We start from the raw sequence: 26,072 nt of genomic DNA, 5'->3' as shown, positions 1-26,072 counted from the left end.
AGCTAGGAGACGAGAGAGGGAGGGAGGATGTGGAGTCTCTGCTAGAGAGAGAGAGAGCTAGGAGACGAGAGGATAGTGACAGGTTGCTACTCGTTTCCGTGTGTGCCTTTTTGCTCCCTTCTGAGAGGGTAGAGGACGCCCCGCTGAGCGCTCGCTTGGCTTACGATAACGCTCAGACGGACGCCATGGTCTCTGCCTTCAGGACCCCGGCGGAAGATGACAACTGTGGCGTTCCCCACACAGCCTCGCTGTTTCCAGGGACCCAGGCTTCCCCGTGCAGGAGGACCCCATTAGATCCGTCTCCATACCCCTTTCGCCCCTTTTAATAATAGAAAGAGTCTGCCCTTCCCCCCAGGCACTTTTCCCAAAGCCCTCTGAAGGTAGCCGGCCCCCCTCCTCCCCCGCGTGACACACACCGCGCGCTGGGCTCCTTTCCTGGGGGACTCCGCTCACTCTCTCTCACCGCCACAACGTGCTGCTTCTCTCTGGTCTCCCTCCTGGCTCCTTTGAATTGGGTTAGCTTTGGTGGGCGTTCTAATGTATATGAAGCGTGCGCTGAATGCGAGACGGGATACAGCAGCTTAAAAAAAGAAGAGATTAAATCAAACGTGGCCTATTGTGCAATTAACAGCCTGTAGTGGTGTACCTGTATTGACTAGATATTCACAACTGACCCAGTTCTAGTTCCTAAGGGACCGACCCCTGCTCTAGAACCCAATGAACCTGCTGAGGCTAATGAGGGTGGTCAGGTATATGAGCTCTCGGGGGGACACATCCCTTTCATGCTGTTCCAAGAGCAGCTTTCCTTGTCCAAATTCTAATCTCAGCCATTATAAAATGAAGCACGAGACAGATATAGGTTCAGTGTTAAAGGGCAACTCAAGCAACAGCAGAACTAATGTGCTGTTCTGGAGTCAGTATGCACTGTAACATGACTGTGTGTATTATTAGGGTCTCCCTAAGGGTTCGAATGTGCTTTGAGGCCTGCCTACAAAGTACTTCTGGTTTTAAAGCTTTTGCATTAAAGAACAACAGGGTAATAATATGCAGAGACCCGGGCGCAAAGCATTTTAAACCATTGTTTACAGCACGAGAAGATGTCGCACGTGCCGTGCTGGGTTTTAAATCTGTAGATCATAATTCTCAGCATGCCAGAGGCGTCCATTGTAAAGGCTCAGGCTCTTTGTGTTATTGAAGGACTTGGTAGCCTTCCCAAAATAGGCTGGCTGCTCGGTGCAGCTGCAGGCTGTCATCATCGTCGTCCTCTCCTGACAGAGTAAGGGACAGGGGACTCGTCCTGGCACTGTTCCTGTCCAGGACTTGTTTAGTGTCTTGTCACCTTATCTCTGACTACCGTTCCCTGTGTCTTCATACCTGAACGCGTGCTCTCTCTCTCTCTCTCTCTCTCTCTCTCTCTCTCTCTCTCTCTCTCTCTCTCTCTCTCTCTCTCTCTCTCTCTCTCTCTGTGTGTTTCTGTGACAACATTTGAATATCACAGGCTGTAAATAAATAAATAAACAGCCTTTATTTATTCATAGGTTGTCTTGGTACTAGCCTTTTATTTTGCTTGAAAGTTTGTGACCGTTTTTTCTGATCTTGGTCTTGTTAATAACTGACTCTTTGCTACCACAGAGACATAACCATCTGTGTACAACATGAAATGGCTCTTCCTCGTCAGATCAGGGTATACATATGTCAAAAATATCTGTAAATAGCATGCGCATACCAAGTCGCCATGTCCCCCACTCCTGTGTAGAGGTGTTGAAAGGACACGTGTAGTCTGCGTGTAGTGCAGATCTTCCCTCTGCAGCCTGCGGTGAAGTGTGTGTTGACTGAACGTCTCCTGCGTACCCGCCTCTCTACCTACACGAGCTCTGGAGCGCGATTCTCACATCAATACGGACCGGTGAGCTCGCCGTGGCAGGAAGGTACAGACCTAGAGTTGCGTTGTCGGTCGCACGAGGGACGTCTTCTCCTCCCGTCCCGGGCTCGGCCGTCCTCTCCTCTCCCTCTTCTCCTGGGCGGCAGTTACGGCCCGGTGTTGTTGACACGGCTGGTGGCTGTAGAGCAGGGGACTGCGGCTCCATTGGTCCGGCGCCAGGGCAGGTGCTGCCCGACGGTCGGACGGAGCCAAAGCTGAAGGGCCGCTAGCGCACTTAACGCTCGCGCTCGTGCACTTAACGCTCGCGCTCGTCCCAGTCGGCTCTCCACACGTCTCTGCTGTGATGAGTCAGCTCGCCATGACTGATGTGTGCAGTTGGGTTGCTGACGGTGCACGCCACGCTTCAAAGGGCTTCCTGCGTGCGGCGGCTCGGGGAGGAGGACGGCTGCCTACCGGCCCTGCTCCTACCGGGCTGCACGGACCCTGTGGACCATGGCCTAGCAGCAGGCTGCGTAAATGGACCTGGCCCTCACGGCCGCGCTGCCTGGCACATCGCCACGCCCGTTTTCCTGCTCCTCGCGGCTTTTCACCTGTAGATATTTTATTTGATTAAATATTTTAGGGTGGGTCTCCCATACTGTGAAGATGGTGTGCAGGAGGGGTGCTGTAGAGAGAACCCGTGCTCACACACGTTAACCCTCGCCTGCCCAGAGCTGATCGCTGGGCTCCGCTCTCGTCCGTCTGTCTGTCGATGCGCTTTCTGGGAAAACGGAACAGGTTTTTGCGCTATACCGCGAAAGCAATGCAGCACCAAATCTCTGTCCTGGAATGTTGTGGTCCGCTCACCGAGCTCCGGCTCAGGTTAACTGTCCCTTCGTTCCTGCCGAGCGAAATGGCTGTGAGAGTGGAGTCCTGAAGGTCTAGGTGCTGGATGATCCTCACGTTGGAAGGGAGCTGGCAGGGGTTCGCACCAGCACACGAATGCCTGAAGCTGCATCTTCTCATTTAGCCAGTGCGGTTCTTCACACTGAGATTATAAGACGTGTGATTAACGAAATGTGAATGATGAGGTATACACGCTTTTGCAGAGCTGTAGTGATCATCACTTTTACTGTTTACACCCTTTTAAAGCGCGGACAAACCATTCGTTTGTCTATTTATTTATTTACTTGACTGATGGAACTGATGAGAGACACGGTGATGATCTGAAGCAGAGCCCCGGTGGTGAGTATGGGATGATGTGGGAAGGGTTTGGTCTTCCTGGTACTCATGATGTCCAATCTTACGTCCCTTTGTTGTAGGCAGGTGAGCCTCGGTGCTCATGGGAAATGAGGAATTACAGTGTAATGTAGTCGAGGGGAGACGCTGCTGACCTCGTCACACACCAGGGCCTCACGTTCAGTTCCCGTTTAATGGAAATGCTCTGATGAGAATCCAGTGGGTCTGGATGCCTTCCTCCATGGAACACTATCTTGACAAGTCATAATATTGTTCTAATGGCAGACACACGGATACGGCCCCGATAAGTTGCTAACGCCGTTTTCCTGAGGCCCTGGCAACAGGACAGCATATCTATGTCACTGAAGTTGCTGTGGGAGTTGAGCTCTCCACTGGCTGTGGATCTGATATTTATTTGAGCTGAGCTCTCCACTGGCTGTGGGTCTGATATGTACTGAGTTGAGCTCTCCACTGGCTGTGGGTCTGATATTTATTAAGCTGAGCTCTCTGCTGGCTGTGGATCTGATATTTATTTGAGCTGAGCTCTCCATTGTCTAGAGTCTGAGTATAGCTACTTCATGGCGTTTCCATTTTTCTTATGAATGTGTAATGTTTTTGCCGTCATCGAGGGCTGGGTCTGGAGAACGCGGCTGTCCTGCAGATGACTTTCAGGCCCCGCCTCCCCATGGGCCCGCCCAATCAGCATTGTCGATCCGTTATGATTGACGCTCGGGAAAAGGCATAAGCATCAGGCACGTTCAGCTCGGTCGGTTTCGCTCGGGTCTTCATTCAGTGCGTCCGACCAAGTGAGGACATTCCTCAGTGCGTTTCTGAGGCACTTTGATGGTGTCTTTCCCACCGGGCTGCTGCTTTTACTCACTCCCCTTTGCTAATGAGCAGCTGAATGGGGGACGTCGATGCTGATCTGAGATCAGCCTGCCAGCGGCTCTTGCGCATGTTGAAGCTGGTAGGAGGTGTGGGTGAAGCTCCGGCCCCGTGACTAACCCGTCTAGTCTGGGTATCTGTGGGTCTTTCATTCGTTCCAGGGACACACGTGTAGAAGCTTAACTCGCAACTCCTCCTTGTCTGTACACGCAGTTTTTAGCCCTGGGTTACCATGGCGATGGCCTTAATGGAGTAGAGTTCAAACCTAACAGCCATTAACACTCTATTCTACATTAATTAATGGCCCTGCCTCTGACAGGCTCAGAAAATGCTCTTACCGTCCTGGTGTGTCCTAAAAAAAGCCCTTTCATCTGGGCTTACCGTAGCGATATGTGTTGCTCGTGTGTTAAAGCCCTGATGAGATGAGCAGTTTTGCTTTTTGGCTGATTGAGTTGCCGTAGGCTTGATGCTTTCCGGTGTGCTTCTGTTACCAGAGGAGTGAGGGTGGGTTGGCCTTCCCGCAGGCACAGATCACTCCTGGTGCTTGTGCACGGGCCACAGTGTTCACTGGTGAGGCCCAGCCATTCACTTGTTGCACGAGTGTTGCTAGGATCACCGCACCACGTCCTACTCTGAAAGCGCACAGCCAGCTTGCCTCCTTTTAACGCCTTTGCCCCCTCCATCTTGCTGTGGAGGGGTGGTGCTTTGTGTAGGTTCCTTGTACCTGGGTGAGTTCTGTGGTGTAGGCCCACCCTCGCACCACCCTGTTGCTTCCCAGCATGCATTGCACCTTCGGTGTTGTTCCGCCATCCCTCCACCTAGTTAGTGGCACCAGCTCCAGGTTGGAGTATTGTGAGTCGGCTATTTGAAACATGCCCGGACCGGCTGCCCCGGGTCGGCTACACCGGCCGTGCTGGAGGCGTCCGACTGAGGCGGATGATGGGGAAAAGTTCCCGCGTGACTCGCTGGCAGTGTGGCCCGCCACCTTCGGGGTGCTGGTGCGGCACGTGCAGGAACGCACATTAATCACGCGCGATACCTCTGCTCACGCCAACCCTCCTCTCATGATGGATGTAGCATTCATGTATTCGAGCAGCCAGGGGTCACACTGGCACGCTCGTGCAGTTTGGAAAACTGGGGTCACCTTGTTTTGCCCTTTTAGATTTGTTCTATTAATTGTACGAAGGAATTTCCTGGAGAGTATACGATAAGCATGACTGGCGAGATTGTTTGTAACAATCCCTGACGAGCAGCTGTGTGTGTGTGTGTGTGTGTGTGTGTGTGTGTGTGTGTGGTGTGTGTGTGTGTGTGTGTGTGTGTGTGTGTGTGTGTGTGTGTGTGTGTGTGTGTGTGTGTGTGAACTTTCTCTGCTCCTTCCTCCCACTGCGAGTGTGTGGGTGTTTACACACTGCCAGTGAAACCCACATCCCAGCAGTTGCTTTGTGTGTGTGAGCGGGAGGGAGGCTCTACACTCTCTTTATTCTACCAGGTTCTTCTTCCTTTGCTGGCTCCCTCTCTCAGCTAGAGGCAGCTTCCCTGGACGAGGTTCTCCAGAATCGGACGTCTTTGTCACGGCCGTGGAAGAAAGGCACGCCACCATCCAGTTAATTTGATTATTAATGAAATCCCCTGAGTGGTGTGATACTACTGTTGTGCTGTCACGGAGACGGCCCGCCCTTAAACCTATTTGCATTGTAATAGCATGCTAATTCACTGCCTGCCCCCCCCCCCCCCCCTCTCCGGGAGGACTGAAGTCATATTGTGTCTAGCTCCGTGTCGATCCCCTACGTTACATGATGAGGTAAACTGTTGCCCACACATTTCCCTTTCCGTCCTCACGTGAGAGGCTGGAGCGGATTAGAAATCCCACAGCAGTGAGGGTCTTGTTTTTTCGTGACCCCTAGGCAGGCGTGCGTGTGCACGTGTGAACGCCGGTGTGCTGTTCTCGCCACGCGTGAAGCAGCTCTGGCCTTGGTCTGAACCGCGGAGCGTGCCAGGCTGATTTCCTGCCCAGCAGCTCGCGCCGACCCGGCCCCCTGGACCCCACTGGCGATCCGACCCGGCCCCTGGACCCCACTGGGCTCCGACCCGGCCCCCTGGACCCCACTGGGCTCCGACCCGGCCCCCTGGACCCCACTGGGGCTCCGACCCGGCCCCCTGGACCCCACTGGCGCTCCGCTCCTCTGGGGGTGTGGAGGCGTGGCTTCAGCGCTGAGAGTGTTGTTCACTGCCACAGTCGGCCTCCATATGCTTGCAAAATGTGATTTGCTGTCCATTCTGGGAACTTTCCCAGCACTATGGCAGAAGCTGTGATTTCATGTAGTAAATCTTTGGTAGTCTGTCTCTCTCTTGAGTCAACATGATGTAATTTCTTGCTGAACAGCCCTGTGTACACCTTCACTTGAAAGATTTATGGAGTACCCTCTCCTTTCCTTACTTGTTTATTACTTCTGTCTGTCTCTCTCTCTCTCTCTCTCTCTCTCTCTCTCTCTCAGATATATACACACAGGTTTTCACTCACTTTGGCTCTTTCTTCAATCATCTCATTCTCTCGTTTGCTCTTCGTGGTTTGCTCACACCCAGGCGTGTGCACACACACACACACACACACACACACACACACCACACACACACACACACACACACGTGTGCATGTGCGCACTTACGGGTTCTCACTCATCTAACTATCTCATTCGGGGTTTGCACACATTATGCATGCGCACCCCACACACACACGCACATGCACACACACACACATGCACACACACACACATGCACACACACACACACACGCACACCCCTCCTATATCATCCCTGCATTGCCGGCTCCATAAATATCCTCAAATCCACCGAAGCTGCTGACACAGTGTATGGGGGCTGCTGATGAATCCTTCACCCCGGTGGAGTGTCTCTCCACGTGGGCCCTGCAGCCTGAGCTCACCATGGTGCCTCCCCCCAGCCAGGAACCGCCCAGCGGCCCGTCTGCATCACGCGCTCGAGCAGAACCCCGCAGCAGGAGACCCGTGAGTCTCCGCTGAGGAGGTTCGCTCCTCCATCGCCCGGGCCCCGGCGCGCGGCTCGTGAATAATGCAGTTGTTTACTGTGTGGAGGGTTTGTTTGCCCAGGGCCCAGTGAGAGCGCAGCGGTGCCGGCGGCCCGGTGGGTGGGAGGGAGGAGGCAGGCCGGTGGGCTTTAGGACCCGGACGTGCGCCGTCACTGTCCTCACGAGCACTGTGCAGGACATAAAAACAATGATGCCGCATTTTATGAATATACAGGCACATATCTTTTATGAGGTACAGGCATTTTATTGTGTAATGACTATTTGTATTTTATGTTAAAAAGGTTACATTACAACACGGTAGTACAGTTTCTTAATTTATGTTGTCGGGTATCAGGCAGCCAATTAAAAAGGGAATCATACTGTCTGATGTCCCTGAGTGTGTGTGGAGAGAGATTCATATCATTTTTTGCTCTCCTGTGCTGCTTGGGGTGTAAAAGGGCCACCTTGGGAGTGCTTTCGTACTGAGTCTTCAGACGTGAACGCTCCAGTTTGGTATGTGAGGCCGTGCAGTTGGATAGATGACCAAAGCCGAGGAGCCAATCAGGTAGTGTCTCGCTGCGGAGTGCGCTAGTGTTCGGGGCGGGGAGACGGGCCAGGCAGGAGTTGGGCTTGGTCTGGTGCCCATGGCCCCAGGTGTGCAGTGGAGCTCATTAATAATCATCATTCACACGCCCGTTTTCACCATCGTTCTGCTCATCCCTCCTTGGCGATCTTCCCGCTCCTGCGGAGGCGGGCGGGGAGCTGACGTCACACACCACGGGGGATGAAGGTGGAGAGATGGCCCGACCCACGCAGATCGCCGTTGCAGGTCACGTATGTAGGGAGGTGCCTCAGCCAGGCCCTTCTGAGATTAACAATACCCTTCCCGCCCATTTCAGAGTGACATTTTGGGAGTGGATGATGCTGGTGGTGATGATCCCATATTTTTTTTAACCATATTTGAGCTGGCTGTACCCACTGTGATGTGTGGGGTTTAAACCAGTACTCGTGGACCTGCCGATCTTCAGCTCATCAGTGCAGCCTGACCTGCTGCTCTGCAGTGTCACCTCCAGTCAGCCAGAGGACCGCCACCTTTGCAGAATCGATTTGAGCTAGTAAATCGGAATCTGGCATGACGCTGTCCGTCGTTTAAAAGACAGGTGTGTTTGAACACATGTGGACTGGTGGAAGATGGTATATCCGAAAGCTCCATTCTATTGGCTGAGCCTTGGGGAAGGGGAGGAGTGGGCATTTTCTGGAGCAAGTCCTATCAGATTTTTCCTGCTCCAGCCTGAGATGTAGTTGGAAAGGTGTAATGACTGAAGAGGTCTGTGAATCAGTCCAGGCCGATAAGCATGTCTGTGTTTCTCAGCTACCTCCTCTCAGCCAGAGACAGCTGGGTCTGCAGGAGAGGGTCTGCAGTGGTGCGGGGGCAGCTTCAGCCTGCGTGGGTGGGGCAGCTTCAGCCTGCGTGGGTGGGGCTGCTTCAGCCTGCTCTGGCATACTGTGACAGGGTTAATGTCAGTCCAGCTGATTTGAAAATACCAATCTACTAATGCCACCTGGTAGATTAGACTGGAGGAAAAACACCTTTGACACGACATGGATGAGGGCCTTGTATTGGTGTGCCTAGAATTGGACTGTATTGAATAGGCCTGTGTTGAAAAAATCGATTTTTCGATTCAGAATCGATTCGCATATGATGATCTGATAATCGATTCGTACGTCCAAAGATCGATTTTTAATTTTTTTTTATTAAAACAATTTTTTACTTTTCCCCCAGTGAACTTTTACCCCCGCCTCGTCACTGAATTCACGCAGGCGTGCTCGGTCTAACTAACTGTAAAACAACATGGCGTCGGACAGTGCCGGTAACGACGATAGTCAAATCGGCAATCTAAAAACAGAAGGACAGTTTATCCGGTGTCAGTGACTATTTACAGTTAGTCCATGTCACTGACAGTTTAACCAGTGTTTTTACAGTTTTAAAAAGTTTAAAATGTTCTTGTAACTTTGGGCGCCAGGCGATGGACGAGACAGAATCCTTTGCACTTTCGTTTATTACATTTACAGAAGTGCAGACAGCGCACATAAAACACGTTTACATAGAACATGTGTGACTCAAACAACGACGAGCACAGGGCGCTGCGTGAACGCACATTAAATAGACAAACCACACAAACCCCACGTGATGACGAGACGAGCCACAGGTGAGACGGACTATCACAAGACGCACCCGCACCCACGGAGATACACAGACGCAGACGAGTAGATGCAGACGACGTAAACACACGCCCAAAAGGGAGGGGTCGGGGACCGTAACGTGACAATTCTGTTCTTATATTCTCACTTTAAAGAAAAATACACGTTTACATTTTATACTTTCAGTTTATTAAGTGTGAGCACTTTTAAAATAAAAATGCATTTGGTAGCAACAGCTTTTAGGTGAATTCTTAATTATTTCAATCATAATAATAATACACTGGTTAGTGTCCCAGTAGGAGTCCACTGTTGCAGATATAGACACCTCAAAGATGCCCTCTGTTTATTGTCCTGGATTACCTTTCTTGAAGGTAGATTTATGATGACCCTTTTCACCAGTCTTCCAGCCATCAGTAACTACCAACTACCAGTAACTATTTGCTGATTAATATCGATATAATACTAGTTTTAACATGTTGCTTCTGTACACAGTCAGGAAACAGCTCAAATACATTTTAATAACACTAGACCCCGAATTGGATCGAATCGGATCGAATCGATTAAATCGGATTAAATCGAAATAAATCGATTCCTAATCTTCAGAAGCGGAATCGGATCGATTCATGGAATTTGAATCAATACCCAGCCCTAGTATTGAAATGTCTGTTTCATGGTTTAAAATCCTTTGTAGGGTAGATGTAGGACTAATCTGGGTCTAGGAGACTGGCCGTTACTGTTTATGGAATCGAAAGCAGTGGTAGGGGATTTTGAGTAAATGCCCTCGTGCTGGGCCATAATCCTGATTTAACCCACCTAATTCAACTCCACCAGCCTTCAGCGAACTGCGCCAGCAGAAACTTAGCCTGGGAACTACTGGAGTTGTATCCCTATTCCATACACTCTGTTAGGTCACTCAAGACAGCACTGATTGGACCGGAACACTGGGCTTGGATCAGCACTCAAGGGCATGGGCTCACTCCTGACCACGCAGCCCATGAGCCTGTGCAGGTCTGCCCTCCCCACTGACCCCAGAAACCCCTGAACGGTGGCAGCAGTGGAAGCTGGCAAACCCGCCCCGATGTTTAGCACTGATCTGAAATCAGCAGGTACCAGACTCTGTGTAATTTATCACCAACGCACCTGCGCGCAGCAGTGATGTATAGCATCTTCTCTGCGCACAAACCCCCCCCCCCCATCCCAGCCGCCCCCCCGTGAAGACCATGGGGAGCCTGGGTTGCCTCCTTTGGGACGTGAGTGATGGCAGCACACCCGCTGCGACCCCCCCGGGCGACTTCACTTGGGTGATGGCTGACACATGGCTTCCTACATTCTCGTACCGCAGTTTGTCTCGGAAAGGGGTACACACACTATTGTGGTAGCGTAGGTGAGTGCCTGACAGAAAGTCATGTACAGACATGCGTGCACAAATGTATTTACACACACACACACACATGCACACAGACACACACACACACCCACCCCTGCTCACCTACCCCCGTACAGAGACGTGAACTCCTACATTTGCACGCTAACAGATGTCATACCGGCAGGCCGGGTGTGTATTCTGGTGGTGTCCTCTTCAGCTGTGAAGCACCTGCTGTTAGCCTGCTCTTGTCACACACAAACACACACACACACACACACACACACACTCTCTCTCTCTCTGACACACTTGTGTTCTTGTGTTTCAGCTGCGCTAGTCAGTCCCTGTGACGGGCCTGCTCACTTGCAGAGAGAGAATGCAGAATGTCAGTATCGTTTAAATTCCTAGCGGTTTCTCCTTGAAAATACGCTTCAAAACACCGCTTAAACACTCCGTGCTGACCTGGGCTCGTCTGCATGTCTTACACCCCGGGGCCTTCCTGTAAGGCTCTCTTCTCTGACAGCCTGTCCAAAAATATTTGTTTGGTCTCTCTTTATTTTTTTGGAAAAGTCTCATAGACACCCTTTGAATTCTCTTGCATGCCATTACCAGTGTCTCATCAAACCACTTTCCTGTTTGTCTGTGAGGAGAGTGAGTGAGGACTCATAAAACATAACTTCAAAAACAGGGGGGGGGATGTGTTGCTCCTCCCTTTCCCATCTGATGGCGTTCTGTCTGATTCAAGGCCTGTGATTACTCTAAAATGTGTTTCACTTTTCAAAGAGCTTAATGGATAATGAAGGCTCAACATGGTGAGTAAACGGAGCTTTTTATTATTTAGTACTTAAAAAACAACCCACAAGCACGCAGGGTTCCAGTCAATTCCGCTCAGAGCTCTCAAACATCTGTGGGTGTTTGTTCATCGGCTGTGCCACCATCACAGCGACTCTTACCGTCCCGACAAAGAGGCTGACGTGGGAAACGAATCATGGACCCAGCTGTGGTTTTCCGCAGCGAGGAAGGTGGATTTGTTCCTGTGGCGTTAACCCCAAAACCCCCTGGGGAGTGAAGCCATTCGGGCTGCTGCAGCAGGGGTTCGGGTTGCCTCCTGCTGGTCCTAATGCCCGTCTGACGGAAAACGCCAGCCCTGCTGCAGGACGCGCTGAAGCATCGAGATCACGGCCAAAGCACCGTTTGTGGATTTTGAAGGCACGTCCCAAAAGATCCTGCTTGTTTCTGGGAGGAAAATGCCACTTTTCCACTTGGAGAGTGACGCCTGCACAATCTCCTGCAAGTGTTGTTTGAAGTTTGAGATGGGTTGAGTTTGGTTGTTATTGACAGTTTTGTACTGTTTGGTTAGCAGGGTATTAGGAGCCTCCAAAGGTATTGATCAATGCTGTTAGGCAATTTTGATATAGCTGGCGATCACATCGATCGTCTGGTCGATGAATCTAATCTGTGCTCCACCCTGGAGTGAGAAGTAAATCGAAGCTTTGTGTGGGTGTGTTGGGTGGGGCGGTGGCGGCTTCAGCCTGCGTTGGGTGGGGCGGCGGCCACTTCAGCCTGCGTTGGGTGGGGCGTCGGCCGCTTCAGCCTGCGTTGGGTGGGGCGTCGGCCGCTTCAGCCTGCGTTGGGTGGGGCGTCGGCCGCTTCAGCCTGCGTTGGGTGGGGCGTCGGCCGCTTCAGCCTGCGTTGGGTGGGGCGTCGGCCGCTTCAGCCTGCGTTGGGTGGGGCGGCGGCCGCTTCAGCCTGCGTTGGGTGGGGTGGCGGCCGCTTCAGCCTGCGTTGGGTGGGGCGGCGGCCGCTTCAGCCTGCGTTGGGTGGGGCGGCGGCCGCTTCAGCCTGCGTTGGGTGGGGCGGCGGCCGCTTCAGCCTGCGTTGGGTACATGTGGCAGTACTTCGTAATAGAGCTGTGAGCATCCCATCATAAATCATGGGATTCATCTCTGCAGGAGCCGTCAGATACAAGGCAGTGAAAGCAGTGCGGTGCACGCGGGACGTGCCGCCCCTGTCATCATTCAGCTCCCTGCCTCCCGTCTGCAGGACACTCGCTATCCCGCCCTGCGGACTGGCTCCTCGCACGCTGACAGGACGAGGCTCTCATGTGGGCTCAGGGAGCCCAGTGTTGAACCGGCCTCCCCGACGGAGGGGATTAGAAAGCGTACTATGTCCCGCTGAGCGAGTGAATGCACGTACGCACATGCACGCACGCACGCACGCACGCACGCGCACACACACACACACACACACACTCCAAATTTATATCCGTATATGCTGTTTTTCCCTCTCATTGTCACATTCTAGTTGCACCTCGCACGGAAGTGTTGAACTGCTTGTGCTACTTCTGACACATTCACACACACTCACACACACTCACTGTCACCGTCTCTCTCTCTCGTTAGGAGACACGAATGCACTTTTTATTGAGTTATTTAAATTTGTTACCCCATGTTGTTGTACTTATTTAAGCCAGGGTAGTAACAATGAGATGAAAATCTCTTTTACAAATGAGCTCCGACCTGTAAGGCAGAACACACAGACACGTGACAATTACAAGAACATTAGAAGAAGAGTGATTGGGAGGGCCATTTCAACATCAGCCACTGAGATGAATCACTCCATTTCAAGTGTTTCTGCCTGTGTTTCATTCAAAGATGTTTGAGCATCATCAAATTCACACCATACTACTTTTACATAAAGTGAACTCAGAAGATGCATTGTAAAGATTAGATTATTAGTTAATTCATTTTTTTGCATGTAATTCTGATATTTGGTGGGCTGTAACTTCTACTTACACCCGAGGTTTGGGAGCACGGTAGTCTAGCCCTGCTGTGCTGTCTGATGTGTGGAGAGGTATAGCACTGGAACATTCATCGACCCAAGTGAGCTTTCACACAGATTGCTTTCAGTTCATTAAATTACATACATCATTAGGAAGCATCCGTAGGCAAGATATTCCTGTGGTAATCATGTATGATGTTGCGTGGTCGTTTTCCTGCGGTAGAAGCCAGTCTATCAGATACGATCAGGCAAGCAAGCGTCACCACCACCTTCCACAAAGCAGCCACTCTGTCTCTGACCAGTAAAGCTATCAAACCGTTCTGTTCCTCTTTACGTTAAAACCTCTCTCTGCTTCATTCTTCTTCCTCTCTCTCCGTGGCCCACACACGTTTCCTGACTGTCCCAAACAGCCCACCTAGTTGGAGAAGCGGGACCACTGTACAGTTCTCCACTCAGGCTGTCGGTCACTGGGGACTCACCCGGGGTGCAGGAGCTGTGGTGGGTGGGGTTGCACCGTCCCACCGACCCAAGGCGATGCACATGTACCGGGAGGAGGGGCCCTGCTCTTCTGAGCACTCGGGATTGGCTGTGCAAAGTCTCTGTTGCCGTTTGAAAGGTTGTCATGGCAATAGTGGGCGTTGGTTGACCCTGGCTATGTTGAATGACTTCTCTCAGCTGACCCACACGGGCCGGCCCGCCCCTCCAGACCCGAGCGGCGAGCGCGCCAACGTGACTCTGAGCAAAGTCAGCTGCACCAAGCACAAACCCCAGCATGAGTGAGCTTCTACTCCTCAGTAGACGTTGGATTCCAGAGGAAAGGGGAGAATCTGCAATGTGGAGATGTTCAGAGCGGGGTGTGTGCGTGCGCGGGGTGTGTGCGCGCGCGGGGTGTGTGCGCGCACGGGGTGTGTATGTGCGCAGCGTGTTTGCGTGGTGCGTTTGCGTGCGCGGGGTGTTTGCGTGGCGTGTTTGCGTGTTTGCGGATCGTGTTTGCGTGGCGAGTTTGCGTGCGCGGCGTGTTTGCGTGGCGAGTTTGCGTGCGCGGCGTGTTTGCGTGTGCGGCGCGTTTGCGTGCGCGGGGTGTTTGCGTGTGCAGCGTGTTTGCGTGGCGTGTTTGCGTGGCGTGTTTGCGTACGCGGCGTGTTTGCGTGTGCGGCGTGTTTGCGTGCGCGGGGTGTTTGCGTGTGCGGCGTGTTTGCGTGGCGTGTTTGCGTGCGCGGGGTGTTTGCGTGCGCGCTGTTTTTGTGTGCCGCATTTTGCGTACGTGGGGTGTTTGTGGCCTGCAGCTCCTTCACTCCTTCCTTGGTCTGTTTCCCGTGTGTGCGTGTGCTGATTTAAAGGGCTGCTGCAGTAATTGTGTGGGCTGTACTGCTCCACTGTAATTGAACTCTGATTGATGCTCTGCTACTACCACACCAGCCCTGCGTGTGCGTGAGGGCCACGCCAGGGCTTGTTATGAAAGGCAAAAATGTGTGTGAGAGAGAGAAAGAGAATTGTTCATTCTTCATATTCCTTTCTGTGTTTCCATCTGTATGCAAAAAGCCGTAGAATTCATCATCACAGTTCATCCATGTTCTCATGTTCTCTACACATTACGGAACATGATTTCACACTTGTGGATATGTAGTACAGCTGCTGAAACCCTCTCGCACAGAGCCTGCACGAACAAATTTCCTTCAAATTGCTAAAAGCGGAACAAAGTCCTGACATTGTCTGCTGACCAGGTGCAGGGGCAGGCTGACCACATCATCTTCAGCTCTATTTTGTAGAACCCTCTCTGACTCAGTAGAGCTTTTTCCCTTATGGGGAAACTTTGAATACTTCCTAGTTTACTTTGCATTTCTATCTCCCCCTAACTCCTCACCCAAACTCCCAGGAAATTTCACAAAACAGACTTCAAAGGCTTGCCTGTGAACACCAACACAGTCCAGAAGAGACTGAAACATTAAAGTAGCTTAGCCTGAGAATACCTGCTTAAGTTTCCATGCATGTGTATAAATCTTTATAGATGTAAACAGGATTTTTGCATTGCTGGACGACTTCCTAAAGAGAGATTTCAGTAGCCGAAAGTCCATAAAAATCATTGTTTGTTTAAATGACAAATGTATATACCATTAATTTAGCTGAAGCGTAAATGTACAGTTGCCCGTTTGGTTGAGGCACGTTTCCAAGGATTTGCTGTTTAGCTGCTGAGCGTCAGGGTAGGGGTGTGTGTTATCTGTACTGTCACGAGGGTCGTTCTCACTCAGCGAGGCCGTGGTGAGGCGGAGGTCACTTCAGTGTGCTCTCCTTCCCTGAGGAAATACAAGGAGATTAATTGAATCCCAGCGCGGTATTCATCATCATTACCTTCCCTTTCCGGTTGCAGCTTTGCCTTTGTGTCCAAACGAGTGGAGAGTTATTGCTGGAGAGGGCTGAAAACTAGGGAGTTTTTCCTTGCCACTGTCGCCTTTGGCTTGCTCACTGGGGGCTAGGACTCGGCACTTGTAAAGCTGCTTTGTGACAACAACTGTTGTAAAAAGCGCTATATAAATAAAATTTGATTGATTGATTGATTGATTGTTTTGCTCAGGTCTTCAGAGGCCCTGGCTCCTCCCCCCCCCTCCTTGCGGGGCCGAGCTAATGACATCTACAATCAATTTCTGCTGGGCTGTGGTCTCTGAGTGGAGGGTGGACGTTCGCCTGCTCCAGCCTCTTGTTCGCATCGGTTTGGGGTCCGTGATGGGTTTTTACATGTTTCTTGGGACACTGTTCCAGCAAAGTGGGGTTGGGATTTAATATGAGGCTGAAAGTGGATTGGATCCACGGTGAGCTCCTGGTAGACGTCCGTGGAGCAGGTCCAGTTCCAAATACACAGAGCTGAATGAGTTTGAAGGAAGCAGTGAAGGAAAACCTGAAAGTTGAAAGGAATGAATATTTTTACTGAGGTATGGGAGTGTGGGTGAGACAGCTTGAAAAAGACACACACACACACACACACACACACACACACACACACACACACACACACACACACCCTTAACCCTGATCTATATTGCACTGAAATTATATTGGACTGAAACATTATTTGTCTGCAGAATTTGCTCTGCAAATTGCAGTATTTAAATTTTTGGGACGTGACCACCAATCCCAGCGGAGGTGTAGGAGGAGCTGGAGGGGAGATGGTCTAGGCTCTGCCTGTGGGAGTGCCATCGGTGTCTGGTTTCCCGCCTTTTCGCCGCCGCTGTGTGTGCTTGGATCACTGAGGCCTTCTCGGCCTTATTTGATTAATGGGGAAAGTCTTTGTCCCATATCCACCAGATACTGAGTGAATGGCACTATTGTGAGAACCTGCCCGAAGTGACATCCCCCTCCTGCTGCGTGGCCTGCTGGTGAGAGAAAACCTCTCCATGGTAACCTCTAAGGACCAGGGGTCCCCCCACAGACCCCCCCCCCACGGCCCCCAGAATCTGCTGTGTTCTCTTCCATCACCGTGAATGATGGCAGAGTAAAACGGCTCAAATCGCTCCTCATCGCCGTGTCACCATCAATTACCTCACCCCGAGCAGCCCGGCTGCAGTGGACGCTGGGTAGGCGAGCCGTGGACCCGTAAATCCCGCCGCCCTCCACGCCACTGCGTGCCCCACCTCACCAGACGAACCACTTCGCCCGTGCTCGTTTGGACGTGCCACCACGTGCCACGTTCACGCGCCGACGTCGGTCCCGAGGCCATCGGGGGTGGCCATGTGGTAGTCCTAGGTGGCAGAGAGCACCCGGGAGTGTGAATTCACGGCAGGTGACGGGGAATCGCCTGAACGTCAGGAAGCTCGTCCCCTAGCCCGATAAAAGCTGCAGAGGTAGAAAGTCACCAGGAGCCAGCACTGTATTTTACCAGCACGGTTCCAGTAAGCACAGCCAGACTGATGTAGATGGAGCACATATGGAGGTCCCTCTGAAGCACCTACAGCATCACTGGTGGCACGGTGTGGAGTAGACTTCACACGCATACTGTATGCATTTATACTTGTGTAGCTAGCATGTAGCTCATTTCGAAAGTCCTTTTTGAGGTACTGTCCTTGGTTTTCATGACCTCTTTGATCATTTGCGAGGCAGTATAAAGAATGCTTGTTTAGTTTTGACCATTAAATACATCAGGATATGACTGTCTCCCACTCGCCCGAGGACACGCGACATTTTTAACCTGCTGATTTCTAATTAGCCACCTGTATGCCCTGAGGCTGAAGCCAGCATTGGTCTCGGATGATTCAGCCCGTAACCAAAAGCCCGAGCAGTCCTTCTCTTTCAGAAGGGGCCTTTCATGATCATTAGGGGCTCCCCAGTCTCTCTCTCTGGCTGTGGAGATGGGGAGGAAACGGCTTGAGAACAGTTACTGTAGGAATGTCTCTGTGCAGAATAGAAGCGAGTAATCCTTGAAAGACAGCGAGGAGAGAGAGAGAGAGAGGTTGTTTCAGTGAAAGGAGGAGTGCGGCCCGAGTGGCTGCTGGAGAAGACGAGAGGGGGAGGGACAAACTGCTGAACCGTTACCCCCCTTTTTTTTTCATTCAATAGCAAAGTTTGTATCTCTTATGTAATAAAACTTTTAATAATAATATATTTAAGACTGTGTTTATTTTGCATTAAATATCAGGCAGCCCCCCCTATCACGTTTAATGAGCATAATTTTTATACCAATGCAGTTTGACTTATTTGTCTAAATAAATCTTAACATTTTCTTTCAGTGTAGATATGACAGTCATCCAGCTCAATTACGGCATATTTTAAATCGATTTGTCCCCATCTCCACGCTAGTAATTTCCCCCCAGCCCTGAACTGCAGGCCTGGTATTACTCCATCTTCATTATAATAACAACATTAATGTTATTACAAGAAAATAATCAGATGGCAAATTCTCTAGGTGGCCTTGGGCAGGAAAAATGACTCGAGTGGAGTTTCTGCTCTCTCTGCCTAGTTTTACCCCTCCCTCTCTCTCTCTCTCTCCCTCTCTTTCTTTCCCTCTCTCTCTCTCTCTCTCTAGTTGTTCCCTTCCTTTCACTCCTCCTGCTCACTCTTCCTCAGTAGTATGTGTCTATACCTTTCTGCAGGGCTTTCCCTAGCCACTCTGTGAGGTTAAGCTCACTGGAGCTGTTTGCAAAATGAGAGGTTTTCCCTCCTCTCTTGAGCATGTGGATGGGATTTAACAGCTTATTCTAGGCTTGCCAGCAGACTCATTTCTGGATGTTTTCCTTTTCTGGGGTCAGGAGTTCTATCCCTAGTGTGGGTTATAGCATCGGTATGGCCCCAGACAGATCTTCACCCTGGCTGTGTGAGAGTGTGTCAGCCTGGGGTTCTGACCCAGGATCCTCTCCTTCTGGTTCCTGTGGTGAATGCTTATGTTGAGCGTCATTGCCATACTGGAGAATCCTCTACACTCCCGAATGTTACTAAGGGCTTGTATAACTGTCATCATGTAGCTGGTGACTTCTCAGTCAAGGAAATAAACACGTTCTAATGATAGGCACACTGACATCCACCTATCCTGGTGGGTGAGTGGGTGTGTGTGTGTGTGTGTGGGTGTGTGTGTGTGTGTGTGTGTGTGTGTGTGTGGTCCTCCACCTGTCCTACTGTTTGTTTGTATGTGTGTGGTCCTCAACCTGCCCTGGTGTGTGTGTGTGGTCCTCCACCTAACCTTGAGTGTTTGTGTGTTTGTGTGTGTGTGTGTGTGTGTGTGAGAGAGAGAGAGAGAGAGAGAGAGAGAGAGAGAGAGAGAGAGTGGGTGTGTGTGTGTGTGTGTGGGTGTGGTCGTCCTGCTGTATGTAAGCCTCTGGCTGATTTTGCTTGGTTATGGTCATAATCAGTAGTGGGTTATGGGCTTTTTGTCATTGTCAGTGCTATGAGAGAGGTTTGCTCCATATAATAAAATTTAACCTTACTTTGTCAAACATAAATTATGATATAATGGATATTTTGCAGATAGCAGCTCATTTATTCTGTAGCCTTAGGCATGCATATTTTATTACAGGGGTTACAATTTTGCTAGGCCAGGCTTGCAAAACTGCCAAAAGCAAAGGTTCATTTAGCTAAATGCAATATTTGACCAATCCCTGACCTGCTAAAGGCCCTGTGTTAAAGGCCCTGTGCTTATTGTTCATTGTTTGGAAGGGTAATATCTTCATTTTCTCTGTTCTTTGGGACTCTTATTTCATTGGGCTTCACAGGCAGTTGTCCATATCAGGATTAGATGATAATGACAATTAGCAATGCTGCTCACTGCTGTTATATGAATTGCTTATTGAAGAGAAGTTAAAGAAACTGTGTTTTCTTAATTATTTACCAGAGAAATGCCACCTCGCACAAAACTCAAGACTTTCTTCATAGCTTTAACAATTCTCTCAAGGAGACGCTGATGTACTCTCGAAGGGGAATGTTGTTGTTTTGACCAATTAAAATACGATTGTGGTGTTTTAAGATGTATTGAGTTACTGCAGATATGAGTCTTTAAGGGTTAAGAAAGAAATAAACAGCACAAGTATTTTTCAGACCGTAATAAGAACAATTACGTGCGTTAACCGTGTGGCGCAAAAACAATTACCGCAAAACGTTTTATAATGGAACAAACCAGCCTCTGGATTCATTACAGAGGAAATGACATGCCCCTTGTTCACGCTGCCCAGTGCTACGCTAAACCTAATCCTAACCCTGGCCATTACATCCGAAATACATGGCAAGGGAACCTGTCAAAGCTATTCAGGTTGTCCTGCAGAACCCAACAGAACTATTCCTTTTTGCTTGAGATTTTCTCTGAATGTGCATCATTAAAGATCTAAGGGTAATATGTGGGGAGCTGGTGCACACAGCTGCTTCGGGAGCGTTTCTGTGTGGGATCAGCAAAACAAATATCTTAAAGATGGATCTAGACATGCAGGTCGGGGGTTTTTCTGAGCTAGAAGTCCATAGCTGAAAGGATGGGTTGCGATGAGCAGGTTCTGACATGTCCCTTTGAGATGTGTCAGAAATCAGCACGCCTCACGTAAGCTGGAGATGAACTAGCAAACAGCAGTGCAGTGTGGACCACAACAGAGTCCTCTACACCCCCCAAGATGTGGTTTTCTCATTTTTGAGCAAATGAAATGCAATGATTACAAATGTAGATATTTTATATAGTCAAATGGCAGTAGAACTTTATTTAATTTTTTGAGAATTTTTGTGCATTTTTTTTTTGTGCGTGATTTGAGTTACCTGGGTGTTAATAATACTGTGTTTGTGCATAGATAGTGTGTGGTTTTGGTTGGAAACAGCGTTGAACTTTTGTTACTATATAAAGCCATGCCTGTATTTTTTATTATTTTTTTGCAGTGCTTTGTCAAAATCTCTCCAGAACATTTCACCAATATATAAAGCTTTCTATTATACTGCTAAAGGCAGTATATATATATATGTAAGCAGAAAAACAAAAATCCAACAGCAAGATGACTTTTGAGGTTTCTAAGAGTTAATTATGCAAAGCGGCACACCATATTCCAGTTATAGCGTTCCTCCGTCCCAGGGAGAAGGCAACACGAGGACTCAGAGCCTAACAGCAGAGAATATGCGACCCTTGGTTTTGCCATTTAGTGCAAAATGAGTGTAATTGAGCAATTTCAGAGATTGCTCCTACAGTTATGGGAACTACGGATATGCTTTTGAGCCACGTGTGCGTGTGTGTGTGTGTGTGTGTGTGTGTGTGTGTGTGTGTGTGTGTGTGTGTGTGTGTGTGTGTGTTGCCTCGGAAACACCCGCTTCCCTGTCTCCCTCTTCCGCCTGAAAGCGTGGTGTTTGAGTGTTTGAGTGTTTTCTGAACTTCCAATGCTTCTCGTACTTCCCATCATTCTGTGCAGGAGGAACACCCCTTCCATGCCATTTACATTCCCTGTGTGTGTGTGTGTGTGTGTGTGTGTGTGTGTGTGTGTGTGTGTGTGTGTGTGTGTGTGTGTGTCCTCAGGCTCAGCGGTGAGGGCCTTCACACCCCTGCGCTTCAGCGTGGAGCCGTGCGACGTGCTGGCGGTGCGTGGCCTTCCCGCGGTGCTGAACTGCTCGGTGGCGGGGGCGGAGGCGGTGCTGGCCCGGGTGGAGTGGAGGAAGGACGGCACCTTCCTCAACCTGGCGGCGGACGAGCGTCGGCGCCTGCTGCCCGGCGGCTCCCTGCTCATCAGTACCGTGGTGCACTCCAAACACAACCGGCCCGACGAGGGAGTCTACCAGTGCACCGCCACCCTCGACAGCCTGGGCTCCATCAGCAGCCGGACGGCCCGTCTCACCGTGGCAGGTGAGGGGCGGGGTCAAACCAAAGTGGGTGGGGCTGAGAGAGAGAGAGAGAGAGAGAGAGAGAGAGAGAGAGAGAGAGAGAGGTGGTGTTTTTGACCTCTGTCCTCCACCCTTTTCCCCCCGGTGTGGGTGGGAGGAAAGGAGGGGGACGTGGTGCGCCCTGGGGCTCCAGACGCGACTCCCGCTGCTCCATCTGACGGAGGTGTGGAGGGGAGGGGGAGGCTCTTCAAAGTGTTACATCTGATTCACTCCACTCCCCAGATGCTGCCACAGCTTGGCCTTTCATATTCGCACTGATGTTCAAACAGACTGCAGACAATGGCTGAGCCTGTCTCTGTCTCCTTCCCTCTCTATCTCCGTCTCTCTCTGTCCATCTCTGCCTGTCTCTCTGTTTGTTTTTGTGAGGCAGGTCAGTAAAGGCTGTTTCCCAGAAGCACAGATGGATGGACAGATGTACGGATGGAGTTATCACTGAGATTTTGGTCAGAAACCGAGTCTGCTGGAAGCTTACCATTGTCTCCAGAGTTGGATCACCATGGACTTAGGCTGTGCTATCAGATGTACAGTAATGCAGGCACTGGGTTAAACCTCAGTCGTTTTGGGTCAGGTCTTTATACTTCAGTGGATTACTGAGTTCTAGATTGAGTCTGTCAGATAGGGCATGAAGAACTATGAATACAAGTCAGATATTAATACTTAAAAATGCTGCTCTAAACCTATAACCTATCTCTATTTCTATATCATGGAATGCATCAGTACTTTCACACAGTAAAGGAGTATCCATGATTAACATTGTTGGGGGTGTACCAGATAAAATAACCCCCCTCTCATTCAGTCCCTCTCATGGGGGGGGGGGGGGGGGGGGGGGGGGGGTCTTGAGCAGAGCACCCAGTCAACGTCTTTCAAAGAACCAGATGTAAAAACCTGGAGATATTGTGATAGAAAACCGAGGAGACTGATTCAGGGGTGTTGAGAGAGATTGTAGAAGGAGAGATCCGCTTGCCGGGGGAGCGTGTTAGACTAGCGGACCCGATAGTGTCTGACGAAACAAGCTGAACAACGCTGCACATTATATGCGCCAAAATGTCACCGTTTTGCCTAATGAGATTTTATAATGTATGTCATATTCTGAAACCCACTTAGTGTGAGAACACAGCACTGTACCATATACAACACTGACGTTACTCTTCTCTGCCCACATAATGACCAGTACAGGTCTGACTTGTGCAACCACGCACACTTATGATGTATCACAGCGTCAAACGTCCATAAGAAAAGTCACGTTAACGCCATTGTGATATTCAGAAATGTGCATAACTACACATCATGAATGTGGCTTCTGTCGTTATGTTGGTCTGGTCTAGAATGAGAGCTGAGAAGCACGTTCCTTTGAACACTCTTACACACAGTCTCTTACAGATCTTTCACCGTGCTTTCTGCCGCTCAGTCCCACACCTGCAGAAACCGTTTCGTTCCATCAGATACATGAGCTTTAACTTTTTAAAGTTTCGGATGAAAGATTCTGCCTGTCCTTTGAACTCCAAACGAAACACTTGACGTATCAGGAGACGCATCTGCACACTCTGGATCTCAGTCTCTTGCTCACTCTTTCTTTCTGGTTTCCTGTCTAGTTTCCTCTCATTTTGTAGTTTTTTTTTATGGTTTGTCTTTTTGGATCTAACTGTTTCTATCGCGATTCTGTGGTCCACTGTCTTTGGTAAGGAACTGTCTGCGGGAGATTTGCTGCTGAAAAGATACTGGGCCATGTGCTGTTTTCAGGCCCTGATGACACTGTAATTTTGATTGTGTGTTGGACTCTGTGCGATCCTATGTTGCACTCTGCATGTTGGGCGGTGTGTGGTTGTGATTGATTGTGTGGTGGACTCTGGGGGTGGTTTATCCCGTCCTTCTTTTTCTGACAACTGTCCCCCTCCAGGGGAAAATCGACCATCGCGTCTATCTTTTGGTCCACATGTAACCTCACTGCTACAAGCACAGTGTGTGTCCCCAACCCCCCTGTCCCATGTTTGTACGCTCTCTCCCCTACCTCAGTGTAGAGGAAGCAGCCCTGGGGCAGTACAGTACAGTCCAGCAGGCTGACCCCCCCCCCCCACCCCCCCCCCCACCACTCCTGCCTGCTTCTGCATGGAACTCTGGGAAGATGCTGGTTGTCTTTTCAGCCGCCTGCTCCTTTCTTCAAGATGGCTCCGGCCCCGAAGGGCGTGACCTCTGCTCCTCACGGAAGCCGTTGTGGACCTTTCTGTCGTACTCTCAGGCCATGTCTAGTAGTTTCCTCCTTGAGAAGAGGAGTGGCCTCATCCTTTTCCTCACACTTCCTCGTAAGTGTCTTGTTGTGTTCATGGCTGTTGGTGGCTGTTTTGTGTTTTTTTTTTTAGTCTTTTTGGTAATGTGGAGAGTTTTAGAAGCTGTATGCTGCAGACAGGCTGGACCAGAGGTGCTGAACACAACCTCCTCATTAATGCTCTCTTTAATTGCTCTTTGTTAACAGTCTTTTTTAACGGCATTACCTTTGGGCAAGTAAACTTGGTTGCCTAGTTGGTTTGCTGCCTTGTTGTGCTAAATAAATCCCCTAGTCCCCCTCAGGCTCACTGGACTTTACTGGTCTCTCCTGTCTCCCTCAGGAGAGGTGCTTTCTCTTCGTCTCAAAGCCGCTGGAGTTGGTTTATTCAGACAGTCCTGGTTTACACAGATGAAGATGGAGTTTTTGCATTCTTAGTGATCATCACCATGTCTTTGTCTCCTTTTGAAGTCTTTTTTGTCTTCACTTGAGGATTGTATTACTACAAACACCCCCCCACCCCCCCCCCCCCCCCACCTTCTCTGTTTAATAAATAGCTTTTATTGTGTTTGCCGGGCTACAGCGTGAAGCTCATTTGTGTGTCCATTGGCCGTGGGTGTGGGGAGCCAGTGAGCTTGCTGTCAGTCAGGGGCTCTGGGAACGGGACGGCGCTGAAACACCCTCCTGCCTGCTGGACTGAGTGAGGAGCAGCAGCTCGGAGCATTACCATAAGAACAGAATCCTGTTAGCCAACTGTCAGAACCAGCACTGCTCCACTTTAAATTGTCTCCCTTGAACTGCGGAAGAATTAAATTGAGGGGTGTGTGTGTGCGTGCGTGGTGCGTGCGTGTGTGTGCGTGCATATGTACAGGAGGCTGGAGGGCAGTGTAAAGTGAATGTCATTGACATAATTAAAACAAGCGCTAATTATGAATGGAATGTACCAGGGAATAGCATTATACGTCCGTTTTATTAGTACAAATTAATTTTGTACAAACTGATTTAATTGAGATTATTTCATATCATATAATGGTTGGTTCTGACCCAGTGTGGATGTGCATCAGTGGGCCACAATACTGTATGCTCCTACAGCTCCTCCAGTCAGAGTGCACTGTCTCCGGGCAGAATCCACGTGAATCTTGAGGTGACGAATGCGTCTGAAGGTGGCCAGGGTCACAGGGTCAGTTTCCAGGCAACAGCACTCCCAATGTGTCTCAGACGGTAATGTTGTTCTCTGCATGCGTTCGTGTGTGTGTGCGTGTGTGTGTGTGTTTGTGTGTGTGTGTGCGTGTGTGTCTTGGCAGCTATCCTGAACTTTCTGTGCACTGGCCGCTGGGATACCACCAGATTTGTCTCAGCATACCAGCAGCTGGACATAAAATACACTGAAGAGTGGTAGAAGTTGTGGGGGGTTGGGCCTGCTCTGCTGTTTACGTTTCAGGAATGCACTTGACCTGTTTATTCGGACTCTACGGCCATATTAGCATACAGCCTACACCAACATCTGGATATTGGGGTAATATGCTTCATTTAACATTCATATGTGATTCTTATGCTGTCGTGGGAGTGAAAGCTGCTTCTGATTAGTTTTCTGTACTGCACCCCGTTCTGCTTTTCTGCTGTGTCCATGTGTGTTGAGTCATGGCTGATTAATTGGTTGTTAATTGGTTAATGGGTCCGGTGGTCAGATCTCATTTACCTCCTGGTGGTTCTGGGTCACAGTCCTGGGTAGGGGACCAGGGTCCGAGACCCAGGTAGTCTGAATGAGGCTACAATGGTGTAAGCAGGAGATTTAATGATAAGTCAGGGAGAGGTGATGGAGGAGAAGGCAGAGGATGGAGGGGTGATGTGGAGGGGATGGAGGAGAGATAATGGAGGAGTGGAGCTGGAGACCACCAATTAAGTAATTAAAGGCCTACATGGTGGGGTGTGCAGTCCCAGCAGGCAGCCTGAAGCGGCGAGATTTTGTACATTAGTGTAGACCTCGTTTAAATGACATCCAGCTGCAGTAATTCGGCCTCCCAGGGTCTACATGGACAAGAGCCAAATGCTGTGAGAGGTGGAGAGAGAGGGAAAAGAATGAGAGAATGTGCAAAGAATTTGTTTTCTTATGCGAGGG

At 50.1% G+C, this 26,072-nt stretch overlaps 1 protein-coding gene across 1 annotated transcript in view; it reads left to right on the top strand.

The window, feature by feature from the left end:
• LOC143513906 (neogenin-like) overlaps positions 1 to 22,411 on the top strand; it is a 30,863-nt gene extending 8,452 nt beyond the window's left edge. Inside the window, exons 2-3 of the mRNA XM_077004597.1 lie at positions 21,332 to 21,655; positions 22,064 to 22,411. Coding sequence (XP_076860712.1) covers positions 21,332 to 21,655; positions 22,064 to 22,071 — 332 coding nt within the window. The 3' untranslated portion in view covers positions 22,072 to 22,411. The remainder of the gene's footprint in view (positions 1 to 21,331; positions 21,656 to 22,063) is intronic.
• Positions 22,412 to 26,072: the final 3,661 nt, after the last annotated feature.

The sequence above is a fragment of the Brachyhypopomus gauderio genome, chromosome 5, assembly GCF_052324685.1.
Source record: "Brachyhypopomus gauderio isolate BG-103 chromosome 5, BGAUD_0.2, whole genome shotgun sequence".
In the NCBI taxonomy this organism is placed as follows: Eukaryota; Metazoa; Chordata; class Actinopteri; order Gymnotiformes; family Hypopomidae; genus Brachyhypopomus; species Brachyhypopomus gauderio.
Note: the sequence above shows the minus strand (reverse complement) of the source record. Positions and strands in the feature narration are given on the sequence as shown.